This window comes from Triticum urartu, chromosome 7A, assembly GCF_056163025.1.
Source record: "Triticum urartu cultivar PI428250 chromosome 7A, HENAU_Tu73, whole genome shotgun sequence".
Classification (NCBI taxonomy): domain Eukaryota; kingdom Viridiplantae; phylum Streptophyta; class Magnoliopsida; order Poales; family Poaceae; genus Triticum; species Triticum urartu.
Window position 1 is genome coordinate 31,628,662 of NC_141879.1, and position 16,749 is coordinate 31,645,410.

General features: G+C 43.9%; 1 protein-coding gene across 1 annotated transcript; it reads left to right on the forward strand.

The window, feature by feature from the left end:
* The first annotated feature begins 12,004 nt into the window (after positions 1-12,004).
* Positions 12,005-14,840, forward strand: LOC147957311 (chaperone protein ClpB1-like). The gene is made up of 6 exons (XM_087533083.1): positions 12,005-12,965; positions 13,063-13,220; positions 13,306-13,646; positions 13,732-14,002; positions 14,081-14,278; positions 14,415-14,840. The coding sequence occupies exons 1-6, from the start codon at positions 12,101-12,103 to the stop codon at positions 14,568-14,570; spliced, it is 1,989 nt and encodes a 662-aa protein (XP_087389209.1). The 5' UTR covers positions 12,005-12,100; the 3' UTR covers positions 14,571-14,840.
* Positions 14,841-16,749: the final 1,909 nt, after the last annotated feature.

Below are 16,749 nucleotides of genomic sequence, written 5' to 3' on the forward strand. Positions count from 1 at the left end.
TGGGCACCCTTCAGGACACCCTCATAGTACATCTCGGGGTAGCGATGCTCCTTGCCCTACGGCGGCCCTTCCTTCACCAGCTTCACAGCGTCCATCTTGGCCCATTGCACCTTCACACGGGCGAAAGCCCGGCGTGCACCTTCGATGCAGACGGAACGCTTGATGACTTCCAGCCGTGGGCAGGCATCCACAAGCCGCCTCACCAGGCCGAAGTAGCTGTTGGGAAGGGCGTCGCCAGGCCACATCCAGACTATAAAGCCCTTCATGGCCTGTTCGGTCACCTTGTGCAGCTCGACCAGTTGCTTCAGCTGGTCGCTCAGAGGCATCGGGTGTTCGGTCCCAGTATACTGAGACCAGAACAGCTTCTCCGTTGAGCTTCCCTCCTTGGCCTGGTAAAACTGTGCGGCATCCGACACGCTACGGGGCAAATCTGCGAATGCTCTTGGAGAGCTCCGGATTCGGGTAAGTAACAAGTAATTTACTTTCACATGCTTGCTTTGCATATAGAATGCCTTACCCGCCGCTATCTTCTTCATCGCATCAATCTTCTGGAGAGCCTTTTGGGCTTCGGGCTTGGCATTCTTTGCACTCTCGAGGGCCGCGGCAAGCTCGGACTCTCGCGTCTTCAAGTCAAGCTCCAACGCCTCGTGCTTCATCACGAGAGCGTGGAGCTCTTGCTGCACCTCGCCCACCCGTGCCTCCTACCTTTCCCACTTGGTGCGCTCCTTGGCCGATTTGTTTTTGGCCTCGGATAGCGCTTACTTCAGGGTTGCCACCTCGGTCGTGGCCCCTGGAAAATTTATGATGATCCTGTCATTTCGCAATCGCATTCTTTTTTATATATACATAGACTAGGTATTACTTACCTTTGTTCTCCTCGAGCTGCCTCTTGGAAAGACCGAGCTCTTCCTTGGACCCTTCGAGGTCCTGCTTCAGTGCGGCGACCTCCACAGTCAGTGTGGCAGAGGCCAGCAGCGAAACCTGCATACACATATAGACATATTTATATTAGACTCCTGCGATATTGTTTGATCCTCTGTTCGGCTTTTCTTTGTGAACACCGAACAGAGCATCAGGGGCTACTGTCTATGCGGTAATATTTTTCCTATATTTCAAATACTTACCTCAAAGCCTGTTAGAAGGCTGGCACAGGCTTCAGTCAGTCTGCTCTTGGCGGACTGAACCTTCTGGATCACCGCACACATAATAGTGCGGTGCTCTTCGTCGATGGAAGCGCTGCGAAGCGCTCCCAGCAGACTGTCTGGTGCCTCTGGATGGACAGAGGTCACCGGCATAGGCATCTTGCCCCTTTTGGAAGGAGGCCGCCTGCCTGAGTCCGAAATCACTGGAGGTTCCGGCGCGGTGTTCGACTGAGGGCCGAACTCGGAGCCCTCGGGAGCCTTGCTCCCTCTGCTCCCGGAATCCGGAAGGTTGCCTTGAGGCACCTCCGGGACTGTCTCCCCTCGACCTGGTGCCGCTTGAGACAATACCTCGGCGTTGTCCATAGGGCAAGGGGAGGTGGCAGTCGAAAGTGGATCGCTATCCATATACGACGAGCCCAGGGAGCCATCTGACGAAGATACGTCGATACGGGCTCGTGGAGGTCTGCATAATCATAATTCGGCGTTAGGAGAAGCAGTGCGACAAAGGTATGCTATGAGTTACTCTGGCATCCAAATACTTAAGACTTCGCCAGGGGCTCGGCCCTGAGCAGCCACTCGTCTTCGCCTTCGGCGGCGGTGGTGGAGTAGTCCGCAAGGAGAGTCCTTCCCTTCTTGGACCCTTCGGCCCCCCGGTTGGGGCGGCCTTCCTTTTCTTGTCTCCCCCGACTGGAGGCGGAGCATCTTCATCTTCCTCCTCGTCTTCGGGGGAGGAGTGCGTCGCGGAGTTATCGAACGATGAGTCCGATAACACCTGGCGTCTGGAACTCTTTCGGGTTCCCTTGGCCTTCTTGGTCTTCTCCGGCACCTTGTAAGGAGCCGGAGTCAGCATCTCCGCCAGGAGAGCGTCCGGAGTGTCTTCGGGCAGAGGGGCCGGACAGTTAATCTGCCCCGACATCTCCACCCAGTCCTGTCAAAGGCATGGAGCTCAGACCCCGCACATGGTTAAGCTAGGGGAAATAAATATCCTACTAGATGTATAGAACTCACCGAATGCGCTAGGCGCTTCGCTCTTAGCCCGCGGTCCTCGGTGAGAGAGGGAGGGACCTCGGCGCCCTTGAACAGCACCCTCCAGATGTCCTTGTGCGTCGTGTCGAAGAGCTCGCTTAGAGTCTGTTGCTGGGCCAGGTCGAACCCCCACAAGTTGAAATCCCATTGTTGACACGGGAGGATCCAGCAGATCAGCATGACCTGGACTATGTTGACAAGCTTGAGCTTCTTGCCTGCCATATTCCGGATACATTTCTGGAGTCCGTCCAGCTCCACCGATGAACCCCAGGACAGGCCTTTCTCTTTCCAGGAGGTGAGCCGCGTGGGGATTCCAGATCGAAACTCGGGGGTAGCCACCCAGTTGGTGTCGCGTGGCTCGGTGATGTAGAACCACGCCGATTGCCACCCCTTTATGGTCTCCACGAAGGAGCCTTCAAGCCATATAACATTGGGCATCTTGCCCACCATGGCTCCGCCGCATTCTGCTTGTTGGCCTCCCACCACCTTCGGCTTGATATTGAAGGTCTTTAACCACAGGCTGAAGTGGGGCCAGATGCGGAGGAAAGCCTCACACACAACATGAACGCCGAAGTGTTGAGGATGAAGTTCGGGGCCAGATCATGGAAGTCCAGCCCGTAGTAGAACATGAGACCACGGACGAATGGATGGAGGGGAAACCCCAGTCCGCGGAGGAAGTGGTGGAGGAAAACTACCCTCTCGTGAGGTTTAGGGGTAGGAACGATCTACCCCGCGGCGGGCAGCCGATGCGTGATATTCGCGGCTAGGTATCCGGCTCCGCGCAGCTTCTTGATGTGTCCCTCCGTAACGGAGGAAGCCATCCATTTGCCTCCCACTTCGGACAGGATTGGAGAAGGTTGAGGGGAAGGATGTGGACTTGGGCGTTGGAGCTCGAGTGCGCAAGAATGGATGAGCAAGGAGGAAGAAGGCGTGGGTAGAAAAAGGTTAAACCTTGTCCCTATATAAGGGCGGCCGAAACTATGCGCCCCCACTAGCCTGGTAAAACTCGCTTATCCCCCAAGCGCCATAATCGATTGCGCGGTTGGGTTACCCATGCCCGTATTGATGAGAATCCCGTAATAAGGGGGACACAATCTCTGCTTTGACAAGACGTGTCAAGAAACTGCCTCGCGTTATGTGCGGGGCTAGTTAAAGGAAACGGTTCGAATAATCACCGGGCCATGGCATAATGTCATGTTGCCAAAACGTGTCAGCAGATTAGATTTGTGGAAATATTATTCTCTCTACGGTGGTATGTGGAACTTATTTTGCAGGGTCGGACACTATCCTTGTATTCAAATTCTTCTGTGGTGTATTCGGAGGAGGAACCCGCCTTGAAATGCCGAAGACAACACTGCGCGCCGGACTCATCATCATTGAAGCCTGGTTCAGGGGCTACTGATGGAGTCCTGGATTAGGGGGTCTCCGGACAGCCGGACTATATCCTTTGGCTGGACTATTGGACTATGAAGATACAAGATTGAAGACTTCGTCTCGTGTCCGGATGGGACTCTACTTGGCATGGAAGGCAAGCTACGCAATACGGATATGTATATCTCCTCCTTTGTAACTGACCTTGTGTAACCATAGCCCCCTCTGGTGTCTATATAAACCGGAGGGTTTTAGTCCGTAGGACAACATACAATCATACCATAGTCTAGCTTCTAGGGTTTAGCCTCTCCGATCTCGTGGTAGATCAACTCTTGTAATACTCATATCATCAAGAATAAATCAAGCAGGACGTAGGGTTTTACCTCCATCAAGAGGGCCCGAACCTGGGTAAAACATCGTGTCCCCTGCCTCCTGTTACCATCCGCCTTAGACGCACGGTTCGGGACCCCCTACCCGAGATCTGCCGGTTTTGACACCGACAACCACCATAAGCATCCATGAAAACACTTCTCCACCACCGCAACCTTCTGTTCCCGTGAGATCTCATCTTGGGGCCTTTTCTGGCATCCTGTCGGAGGGGGACTCGATCAAGGAGGCATCTACATCGACTCCATTGCCCTTCCGATGAAGCGTGAGTAGTTTACCACAGACCTACGGGTCCATAGCTAGTAGCTAGATGGCTTCTGCTCTCTCTTTGATTCTTAATACCATGTTCTCCTCGATGTTCTTTGAGATCTATCCGATGTAATCTTCTTTTGCGGTGTGTTTGTCGAGATATGATGAATTGTGGATTTATGATCAGCTTATCTATGAATATTATTTGAATCTTCTCCGAATTCTTATATGCATGATTTGGTATCTTTGTATTTCTCATCGAATTATCGGTCTGGTTTGGCCAACTAGATTGATTTTTCTTGCAATGTGAGAGGTGCTTAGCTTTGGGTTCAATCTTGCATGATTTCACCCAGTGACAAAGTAGAGGTAGCGAGACACGTATTGAATTGTAGCCATCGAGGATAAAAAGATGGGGTATACATCATACTACATGAGTTTATCCCTCTACATCATGTCATCTTGCTTAAGCCGTTACTCTGTTCTTTATGAACTTAATACTCTAGATGCATGCTGGATAGCGGTCGATGTGTGGAGTAATAGTCGTAGATGCAGGCAGGAGTCGGTCTACTTGACATGGACGTGATGCCTATATTGTAGGATCATTGCCTTGGATATTATCATAACTTTGCGCTTTCCTATCAGTTGCTCGACAGTAATTTGTTCACCCATCGTATTATTTGCCTTCATGAGAGAACCCTCTAATGAAACCTATGGCCCCCGGGTCTATTTTCCATCATATTAGTTTCCGATCTACTATTTTGCAATCTTTTATTTTCAGATCTATAAACCAAAAGAACCCAAAAATATTTTATCTTTTATTTAAATATCTCTATCAGATCTCGCCTTTGCAAGTGACGTGAAGGTATTGACAACCCGTTTATCGCGTTGGGTGCAAGTGTTTGATTGTTTGTGCAGGTATTGGTGATTTGCGCGTTCTTCTCCTACTGGATTGATACCTTGGTTAATAACTGAGGAAAATACTTATCTCTACTTTGCTGCATATCACCCTTTCCTCTTGAAGAGAAAAACCAACGCAAGCTCAAGAAGTAGCAGGAAGAATTTTTGGCGCCATTGCCGGGAAGATCTACGCCAATTCAAGACATACCAAGTACCCATCATAAAACTCTCATCTCTTGCATTACATTATTCACCATTTGCCTCTTGTTTTCCTCTCCCCCACTTCTAAAACGATTTTTGAAATGATTTGCCTTTTTATTCGCCCTTCTTCCGTTCATCTTTTCGGTTGCCTTTCCTTTGCATGTGTGCCATGTGCCTTATTTTTACTTGCATCTTAGCTTGCTAAAAGTTTATGGATCCTCATCCACTTGCTAATCTTTTTAAGAGATCCAGTAATGATGAACCAATTGCTAGTGAATTGTCTGCACTAGATTATCTTTACGAAGTTTTGCTTGAAATTCTCGAATCTGGAAATTGTGATGAAGTATTAAAAGAAGAAATTTATGGAGTGATTCACGATAGCTCGTTGAATGAAAAGTATGATTGCAATGATGTTATTATAAATTCTATTAATGCCAATTTTGCTAATATATGCATAACCCTACGCTTGGCGATGCTAGCTTTGCTATGTCCGCTACTTATTGCAATGATCAGGATTGGGATGATATTTCTTGTGATCTTGAAAATTTATTTAAGCCTCATGATGAATATGTTCGCGAAAATATTGAAAGTGGGTTTGCAAGAGTGTCAAATTTAGGAAATAATGATCCCACTACTTTGGAGTTTGATCAATCTTATGAAATTTTTGATAAAAGTGGGTTTAGAGAAGTAATGAATTTATTCTATGTTAATCCCACTATTTTGGAAGAGTGTTAACTTTGCATGCATATGGATCATGTAGAGAATAATTTACGTGATCGCTCTATTATTGAATCTGAATATCATCCTACATGTAATTATTATGAGGGAGGAAAATATGATTGTGGAAATTTCTATTTTAGTAAATTACCTCTCTTCATGTTGAGATTGCTATCGTCTCTTTCTTCTTCCTTGCATACGTTAGTTTTTGCTTGCCTTGATAATTTGTTTGCTAATAAAATGCCTATGCATATGAAGTATGTTATAGATGTGTTTGTCACATGTTTTATGATGCCCTCTTTGAGCTTCAATTCTTCTCTTTTATGTGAGCATCATTGAAATTATCAATGCCTAACTAAAAGGCTTCAAAGAAAAGTGCTTGTTGGGAGACAACCCAATATTTTTACTTGATGTTTTCCAATAAATAATTCATCTAGCCTCTGGTTAGATGTGTTTTTATGTTTTAGTTAGTGTCCGTGCCAAGTAAGACCTTTGGGATGGCTTACGGTGATTGTTGATTTGATCTTGCTGAAAACAGAAACTTTTGTGCCAGGAAAATAATTTTGATTTTTTACATAAGCATATTTTTGATCCGATTATTTTTGCACAAGATAGGTACACAAGTTACCCAGGTTGTCCTAATTTTTCAGAATTTTTGGAGTTATATAAGTATTGGAAGTTTACAGAATTGCTACAGACTATTCTGTTTTTGACAGATTCTGTTTTCTATGTGTTGTCTACTTATTTTGATTAATCTACGGGTTGTATCGGGGGGTATGTGATAACCCACAAGTATAGAGGATCGCAATAGTTTTCGAGGGTAGAGTATTCAACCCAAATTTATAGATTCAACACAAGGGGGGAAAAAGAATATTTGAAGGTATTAGTAGATGAGTTGTCAATTCAACCACACCTGGACATTAATTATCTGCAGCAATGCGATTAGTAGCAAAGTAATATGATAGTATTGATAGTAGTGACAGCAGCAATGGTAACGGTAACAGTGATAGCAGTATTTTTGTGGCAAGTGCAGCAGTAACGATAGCAGTAGTAACTTAGCAAGAACAATATAAGATAAATTCGTAGGCATTGGATCGGTAATTTGTTGGATGATATTCATCATGTGACAGTCATAACCTAGGGCAATACGGCACTAGCTCCGGTTCATAAATATAGTGTAGGCATGTATTCCATAAATAGTCATACATGCTTATGGAAAGAACTTGCATGACATCTTTTATCCTACCCTCCCGTGGCAGCGGGGTCCAATTGGAAATTAAGGGATATTAAGGCCTCCTTTTAATACAGAACCGGAACAAAGCATTAACACATGGTGAATACATGAACTCGTCAAACTACGGTCATCAACGGGAGTGGTCCCGACTATTGTCACTCGGGGGTTGCCAGATCATAACACGTAGTAGGTGACTAGCTATAACTAGCAAAATCAGATCTAGAAAATGGATATAAAGGTGATAACATAAATGGTTCATATCTGAAATCATGGCACCTGGTCCCAAAGTGACAAGCATTAAGCATGGCAAAGTCATAGCAACATCAATCTCAGAACATAGTGGATACTAGGGATCAAGCCCTAACAAAACTAACTAGATTACATGATGAATCTCATCCAACTCCTCACTGACCAGCGAGCCTACGAAGGAATTACTCACTCCCAGTGGGGAGCATCTTGGAATTGGCGATGGAGAAGGGTTAGTGATGACGAAGAACGAAGATTCCTTTCTTCGGAGCCCCAAACGGACTCCAAATCTGGCCTCCCGAGGAAGAACGGGAGGTGACGGTGACTCTGTCTCGTGGATCGTGATAATTTTTTCTTCCTGATTTTTTTCCTGGAAAAATGGGATTTTGTAGCGTCGGTTTCAGGGTCTGCGGGGCCACCAGGTGGGGACAACCCACCTGGGCGCGCCAGGGGGTGCAGGCGCGCCCTGGTGGGTTGTGCCCCCCTTAAGTGTCTCTTTGCTCCAGAAATTCTCTTCCATTGTATAAAAAATCATCGCAAAGTTTCGTTCCATTCTGAGAACTTCTATTTCTGCACAAAAACAACACCATGATAGTTCTGCTGAAAACAGCGTCAGTTCGGGATTATTTTCATTCAAATCATGTAAATTATAGTCCAAAACGAGAGGAAAAGTGTTAGGAAAAGTAGATACGTTGGAGACGTATCAACTCTCCCAAGCTTAAACCTTTGCTTGTCCTCAAGCAATTCAGTTGATAAACTGAAAGTGAAAAAGAAAAACTTTTACAAGCTCTTTTGCTCTTGTTTGCATAAATAAGCTTAAACATCACCCAGGATTTCAACCACTATTATAACTAACCATGCCGACAATAACTCTTAAAAAATATATTAACTCATATCAATGACATAATCAGCTAGCGAGCAATAATAAGATATCTCAAACGACAACATGTTATCAAAACAACCATGATATAATATGACGATAGTGGTATCTCGCTAGCCATTTCTAAGAGCGCAAAACATAAATGCAGAGCACCTCCAAAGTTTAAGCAGCGACTAAACATTGTAATTCATGGTAGAAAAGATCCACTCATGATGCACCCAACATTTGCTACACACAATGCATTAGCATGATAGCAGTGCTCTCAGGTTCTGGCGCTTGTTTTACAATGTGATGACACAACATAAAAGTAAATAGATAGTCCCTTCACAGAGGGAAGCAGTGATTTGTAGAGGTGCCAGAGCTCAAATTTTTAAAACAGAGGTTAATGATAGTTTGAGACATGCATCTTTCTTGTTTACTTCACGACCATCAGTTATCAATATATTCCATGCTAAACATGCTAGTGGCGGTTCTCAAGCGATAAAAGTAAAGGTTTTGTCTTCATTGGGAGTTTTTGTTTGATTATTTGTAAGCTTTTTCTATTTGCAGTTTAGGACTAGGCATCCCTATTACCGTCCTTTTCTCGTGCGATGGCGAGTGAATAAACACTTGACCTGGGAATAACCCACTTAGCATGGAAGATACCGACCACCTACTATCGTTCCATGAACGATTCAGCCACACAAAAATGATATTTATTTGATGTTTTTTAGAAGTAGCACATGCAAATTTACTTAGGACGGCAGGGTAATACCGCATATAGGTAGGTATGGTTGACTCATCTGGAATAACTTGGGTTCAAGGTTTTTTATGTACAAGCAAAATTCCCACTTAGTACAGGCGAAGGCTAGCAATTAGGTTGAGAAGCGGCCAGCTAGAGAGCAACAACGGTCATGAACATGCATTATGCATAAGTAATATTGGACACTAGCATGAGTAGGATATGAACACCATGAACATAAATATCATAGAGACTGAGTTGGTTTTGATTCAACTACATGCATGAACATTTGTCAAGTCAAGCCACTCGAACATTCAAAGGAAGATACCATGTCATCATACTACATTCTTGGTGGTGGTGCAGCCGGCGATCTCATGTAGGGTCGTACCTCAGGCGGAGGCTGAGGGTGGTGGCCAGGGTGAAAACCTTGTCTGGCTTGGGCCAGATGATGGCGGCGGCGTCCTTGCGTTGTTCCCTTCTTGAAGGCTCCATTGCGGTGACCTTGCGTCCTTCGTGTTACTCCGGGTGAAAGCCTCGATTCCCTGGATCGGGCGGTGGTGGCTCTTTCGTGTTGTTTCTTTCTAAAAAGCACCGCTTTGAAGTCACTGGTTTGTCGAGTTGTGGCTTCGTCTCCTCGCGGTGCCTTGTTCACTGCGGAGCAGGGGCGGAGCTGGAGCAAATCTTACCCGATGCACCACTTTAACAAGGCATAAATTTTTTCAAGTGTGGATGTATTGAATAAATGTGTGTTTTATAGGTTTAACACACATTATTGGATATAATAGAAGCGATTTGTAAAAACGAAATGTAGCCATCAAATTGCTTACTATAATCATAAAACAAGGGATATAACTACTTGAAATGTAGCCCAAATGAAAGTACTTAGATTGCTAAAAATTGAAAATTACCTTAGTATGTTTCTATTCCTCCAGGCCATGAAATACTCAACCACTTGTTTCTATTCCTCCAGGCCATGAAATACTCAACCACTTGAGCATTGGTGGCCCTTTTCATTTCTTCCTTCTCCACATAACAAATAATATCATCACTCAAACTTTCATCATTGAGGCGATTGCCCTGATCATACTGAATCTCCTCTTCCCAATTTATGTCTTCTGGCTGTGATGGTGCATTTCTTTTGAGAAGAAACTTGTCCATAGTATCTGTATTTGACAAATATAAATTATAAATGAGACATGGAGAATTGTATAGGCAAATAAAATATAACCTAATTAGAAGTTATAACCCTAGAAAATACTCCACACTTTTATCAAAACATAGTGATTTACTATATTCACTACAAGTCTATACATGATTGTTGAAGTTCAACAAAACTAGGAAAAGCAAGACAAAGGCCCTACCACAATTGTGGCCTTTTGTAATTTATCGTCTATGGCGGACACAGAGACGAACATTCAAGATTGGAATTTGAAAAGGATGCGAAATTACCGAGCACCGGACGGCGTGCAACGTTGCTCGTGCGCGTCGCTTCGTCACCGTGTGAGGACCCAGGCTGCATGGAGGCCGGCGGCCGGCGCGCTGCCGCTGCCGCCTCCGGCGGCTGTGTGGGACGGCGACGCGCAGGGGGCGTATGGAGTATGGTAGGCTGGGTTCGTACGCGTAATGCACAAATCGATCGATGGATCGATTAGTTTTTTTCTAGTGAAAAAAAAGATGGATCGATTAGGTTTGCGTACGTGACTACGTGAAGAGATTCTCTTTTTTTTCATAGACAAAAACTACGTGAGGAGATGGTGGATGCGCAAGCGAACCGTCGTGCGTGCGTGTACTGCTGCGTTGGGCCAGTCCGGAGGCGTCGGAGTGGCTGGAACGGGCTGACCCTGATGCACAGCTCTTGGGCCACCCTGATGCACTCGGCCTTTTTAACTAATAGGCACTGCTAGGGAATTTTTTCACCCGTATTCCTGTGCATACGGGTCAGCCCAATGGGCTCCGCCCCTGCTGCGGAGAGCTGTTTAGATCCTTTGCTATACTCTTTTGCTTACTTGTTGTTTGCTTTGGGGTGTTTGAAGTAGCCTTGTTGTTCGACAGCTCCCTTATATCTGCCATGAGTGTGTGCGTGATGTAGGATGGATTCCATCATGTATGTCAATCATTGCTTTATATATAAAGCGGAATGAAAACTTTTTATTATATATAAAGCGGAATGAAAACCTTTTATGATAAATTGCACAGTAATTGATGCCTCGCCGCTCGCATCCGGCGACCGAGCGATGGGCGAACAGGAGAGACGAGACGCAAGAGGTGAGTCGTGGAAGCTAATGAGTAGAGGCGTGCAGTCGCCGTGTATACATCGTATGATGGTAAGACAGTACGAAAGAAGTCACAGTTCACCCCTGCCTATGTGCACGGATGCAATTCTGCACGTCACATTAGTTGATGGGTTCAGCCTAATCTTTTTACTAGGTTCATGCCGAATAAATACGTGCCTAGATGTACGTAGCTTTGAAATTTCGTTGGGTTCAACTTGACCCAACGGTACAACATTCGGTTATATGAACTAACTTGTGATTGAATGGTTAAAGGAATAGTGATATCCTCAGTTTATCAGGGTTTTCAGCGATGCGTTTTCAGTGAGAAGAGATGTTCCCATTGACGACTATGCACCTACGATGAGTTCATAAATCTAAAGATGATTTGCCAGCTCAGTCTCTCAAAGGTACGTATAAAATAGAGTATATGTGTGTGCGTTCATAAAGGTAAGTGTATACACGTATACATGAGCGCTTACGTCTGGACTGTGTTCGAAAAAAAAATACTGGGCCGTAGCCAAGCCAAAGTCTCCTCTGTATCGGTTAGCGTCACGTTGCCTACCGGGACTCGGAAGTCGGAATTACACGTTGTCACGTTCTACACGTACGGATTCCTTCTGTGTACGGGCGCAATTTATACACAAACTTTTGCTGCGGCACGTCGATCCACTACCGATTACTGAACAAAATTGTTACGAGGCCTTCTTCTTCTTCACCTTCTGTTTCGACAAATTCTTCTTCAACTCAGAAGAAACCATGTCGTGGTTTTCCATGGAAGGCATGCTCTTCATCGGAGTATCAGGCGTCGCCACTACTGTTCTCGCCTGGGTGACTTGGAATTTGCTCAACTACTTGACCCAAGACAAAGACAGACGCGCCCCCGGCACCTACCCCCTCCACACGCCCAACCCACTCCACTCGGGCGCAGGCTGCAGCCTGACCACCATGAACGGCGGCGAGACCTCACACGGCGCCCTCAGGACCTTGGACGCTGCTGCGGCCGATCCTGTCATCGGCCGCGACGACGAGATCGACCGCGTCATCTGCATCCTCATCCGGCGGACCAAGAACTGCGCCGCGCTCGTCGGCCCTGCAGGGGTCGGCAAGACGGCCATCGTAGAAGGCCTCGCGCAGCGCATCGCCGCCGGGAACGTCCCCGACACACTTGCCGGCGCACGGATCGTGGAGGTCGACATGGGTGCCATGGTCGCCGGGACGAACTGGCGTGGCATGTTCGAGCAACGCCTCAAGGACGCCATCAAGCAGGCGGAGGAATCGGACGGCAAGGTCATCCTGTTCATCGATGAGATGCATATGATTGTTGGCGCCGGCGCCGGCGAACGACACCCCACCGTTGACGCTGCCAATATGCTCAAGCCGGCGTTGGCTCGTGGTCGTGTCCGTTGTGTGGGCGCTACCACTAACGAAGAGTATAAGCACATCCAGAAGGATGCCGCACTCGAGCGGCGGTTTCAGAAGGTTGTCGTCGAAGAGCCAAGCCTACAAGCCACCATTGCCATCCTGCAGGGGCTGAAGCAACGATATCAAGAGCATCATGGCGTGAAAATCCAGGACGATGCTCTTGTTGCCGCTGCACAGCTTGCTGCCCGCTATATTACAGGTAATTAACCAATTTAATGGTTTACTGTAATATATGACTATGTGTTGTCAACTAATGTTTATTTGTCAAGGCAATTGATGGAGTTAATCATTGACAGGTCGTCAGTTTCCTGATAAAGCAATTGATCTTATCGACGAGGCATGCGCTACAAGAAAGATGCATGTCGACAAACAAAAGAATGCGAAAAATAAACAAAATAACACCATAATAAATACATCAGAGGATATGATTGTGGGCCCAGGCCATGTCACACAGGTAAGTCCTAACCATGTACAACTATGTGAATAATTTTCATTACTACTAGTGATGATGTGCCTTCATATTGTAATGTTATTTGAAGGTTGTGAGCCGGTGGACTAAAATTTCCCTCGCCACACTTCATCAAGGGGAGAAGGAGAAGTTGATCGACTTAGCGAAAAAATTGCATGAGCGAGTTGTTGGGCAGGATGAAGCGGTCAATTCGGTTGCAAAAGCAGTGTTGCGTTCAAGGGTCGGCTTTGGTCAATCTGAACAACTTATAAACTCATTCCTTTTTTTGGGATCCCTTGGTGTTGGTAAAACAGAACTTGCTAAAGCTCTCGCTGTGAAGATATTTGACACTCAAAAGGCGTTGATTCGCTTTGATATGTCTGAATATGCTGAAAGTGGATCTGTGTCACGTCTAATCGGTGGACCTCGAAGGTTTATTTCTTACACTTTATGCACATGCTTTATTTCTTATGACACTCAATACCCATGTCTCACTAATTCATTTGACTTTCTAAAGCTATGAAGAAGATGGACAACTCACCGAGAAAGTGAAGAGCTGTCCATACAGTGTTGTCCTATTTGACCAAGTGCATAAAGCAGAACCCTCAGTATTTAAACTTTTTATTCAAATCCTTGATGATGGTATGTTGACCGATGGAAAAGGACGGCTTGTCAACTTCAAGAATACTATCATCATTATGACTACAAATTTGGGAGCAAACCACCTAACATCAAGAATCACCGGAGAGAGCACCATGAGAGCTGGAAGAGATCTTCTAACAAAAGAGGTTCGTGAATCTAAAATTAATCGTCCCTTGCAAAATCCATAGTGTGCAGCCAATAATTAACATATATAATTCATGCAGATTGAGAAATGCTTCAAGCCTGAACTAATGAATAGACTGAGTGAGATTGTGACATTTGAGCCACTTTCACATGACGAACTAAGGGAGGTTGTGAAAATCCAGATGAAGAATGTCACCGCCATGGTAGCTAACAAGGGTGTCTCTCTAGTTACAACTGATGCCGCTCTGGATGTCATTTGGTCAGAAGCACATGATCCAGTAAGTATATGTTCTTTGCACAAATCGCCACACAAATAAGATTTCATATCAAAGTTATTTTCCATAGCCATTTTTGTAAAGGCCAAAAAACTACTTGTATGTTTCGGTAACCATGCATACGCTTCAACGCTTGTAGGTGTACGGTGCAAGGCCTATAAAAAGGTGGGTGCAAAAGCATGTGACGGCAATTCTCTCAGACATGATGGTCAATGGAGAAGCATGTGAAGGCTCCACCATCTCCATCGACGCAACAGAGGATAAGATGGGGCTGAAGTACCAAGTACTAAACTGATGTCGAGGCAAACTCTCACAATGAACAGATAAAAAGATGATCATGAGTGATGAATAGGCATATGTAGAGACTGCACATAATAAAATGCACGCATTTCTATTGGTAGGGCCCGCGGGTGCGAATAATATAGTAAAATACGCGTATTTCTATTGTTAGGGCCCGCACATGTCAGTTATTCTTGTTCAGCCTTTTCTTATCCGGCCTCTTCCACATCCCCTTGAAATATATCTAAATTTTATGAATGTTTAAGGTTTTGGAAGTAATAAATTTTGGAACCATATTTTTTTTTCGAAATTTTTGACAGTCAAATATTTGGAAGCTCCGTCATTAAAATTCCAAAAATTAGATGTTTTTAAAACTTCCATGTTTTGGGTTGTTATAAATCGACCGCTCCATCCTTGTTGGGTTTGTCGCCACCAACAATATTATGTACTCATGCGGCAAATAAAGCTACTTTCTTGCGGAAACTATCCAAACTTTTGATACAATACATAAATGTATGTATGTATGTATCTATCTATATATATATATATATATATATATATATATATAATCAGAAGAGGTAATATCACAGGTGGTGCTTAAACTTGCCACCGATGTTCACTTTAGTGCCTGAAGTTCAAAAATACACCGAACTGGTTTTAAAACTTGGCACGAGCGTGCAAATACGGTGCTAATCCTATTACTAGACGTTTTTATGCTGACGTGGCACCATAGTTCGCTTAGCATGCACAGACAACCTCGCCCTAGCAAACTGGAACTACTCGCCCATACGTTTTCTCGTGCCTGTTAATGAAAACAGATCCTTTTTTTAGAATAATGAAAACATTTCCTATTTTGTTAGATAAAGAAACACGTTAGTGGGTTTTAATGGCCTGCCGCAGTGCAGTCCAGTTTGCGCATGTTAGTTTAATTTAGAAATTTGTAAAAAAAAGTTTGTTAACTATAATCACAATAATAAAAATACACTTCAAATATTTGTGCTTCAAATTTTTTGTAAATACATATAAATTAAATAACTAAAATGTTCATCTAATTTAAAAAAATAGTCAGCTATTTACATGTGATTTATAGTTAAAGCTTTTAGTAAATAAATTTTCTAAATTGCTTAGTATATGAAAAAATAATTATAAAAAACTTGATTTTTTGAGTAAATTCCAAAATATTATGCATGCTTGGATTATGCTTAATTGAAAAAAAAGTTATAAGTAGAAACATTTTTATTAATGTTCACATGTGTATAACTTTCTATTTTTGCGAGAAACATGTGTATAACTTTCATCGTGTCATGTATTCATATTTTTTATAATTAAACTATAGTCTGGAGTGAATATTTTTTATAAACTAAAATTTTAAATTTTGCATATTTATGAACATTTTAAATTATTGAAAATTTCTTAAACAATATGAATCTTAAAAATGTACATGTAACTATTAAAATGTTTATGTAGTTAAAATAATATTTATGAATTGTAGTATAGAAAATATTTATATAATTCTAAATTGTACAACCATTTTTATAATCCGAAATACCATTTTATTTATAGGATACGTTTAAAACAAATATGTGAATATTTTTATTACTGTGATTATAATTTACAAACTTTTTTACAAAATTCTAAATGAAACTAACATGCGCAAACTGGGCTGCACTGCTGAGCTGATTAAAACCCACATACATGTCTCTTTATCTAAAAAAAGGGAAATGTTTTCATTATTCTAAGAAAAAGGATCTGTTTTCATTAATAGGCACGAGAAAATGTATGGCATACTGGCCAGTAGTTCCAGTTTGCTAGGGCGAGGTTGTCTGTGCATGCTAAGCGAACTACCACGTCAGCGTAAAAAGTCTATTAATAGGATTAGCACTGTATTTGCACGCTCGTGCCAAGTTTTCAAACCAGTTCGGTGTATTTTTCAACTTCAGGCACTAAAGTGAACATCGGTGGCAAGTTTAAGCACCATCTGTGATATTACCTCTAATCAGAATTTGTATTTTCCACACGTTCGGTATTAAGCATCAGATCTGAACGGATCGGATGCCGCTAATTTCAGATCGGACGACGTCTCGATCCCGAGCAAAGTACTGAACGCACTAGCCATCTCACCCAACAGTTGTTGTTGACTATTGAATAGAAAGAGATCTTTGAACACTCGTTACTTCTTTACTTCCGCACCAACA

Coding starts and splice junctions, on each gene's coding strand:
- LOC147957311 (XM_087533083.1), top strand. CDS start 12,101: ATGTCGTGGTTTTCCATGGAAGGCATGCTCTTCATCGGAGTATCAGGC. Junction 13,221..13,305: donor GCCCAGGCCATGTCACACAG/GTAAGTCCTAAC, acceptor TGTTATTTGAAG/GTTGTGAGCCGGTGGACTAA. Junction 14,279..14,414: donor GGTCAGAAGCACATGATCCA/GTAAGTATATGT, acceptor CAACGCTTGTAG/GTGTACGGTGCAAGGCCTAT.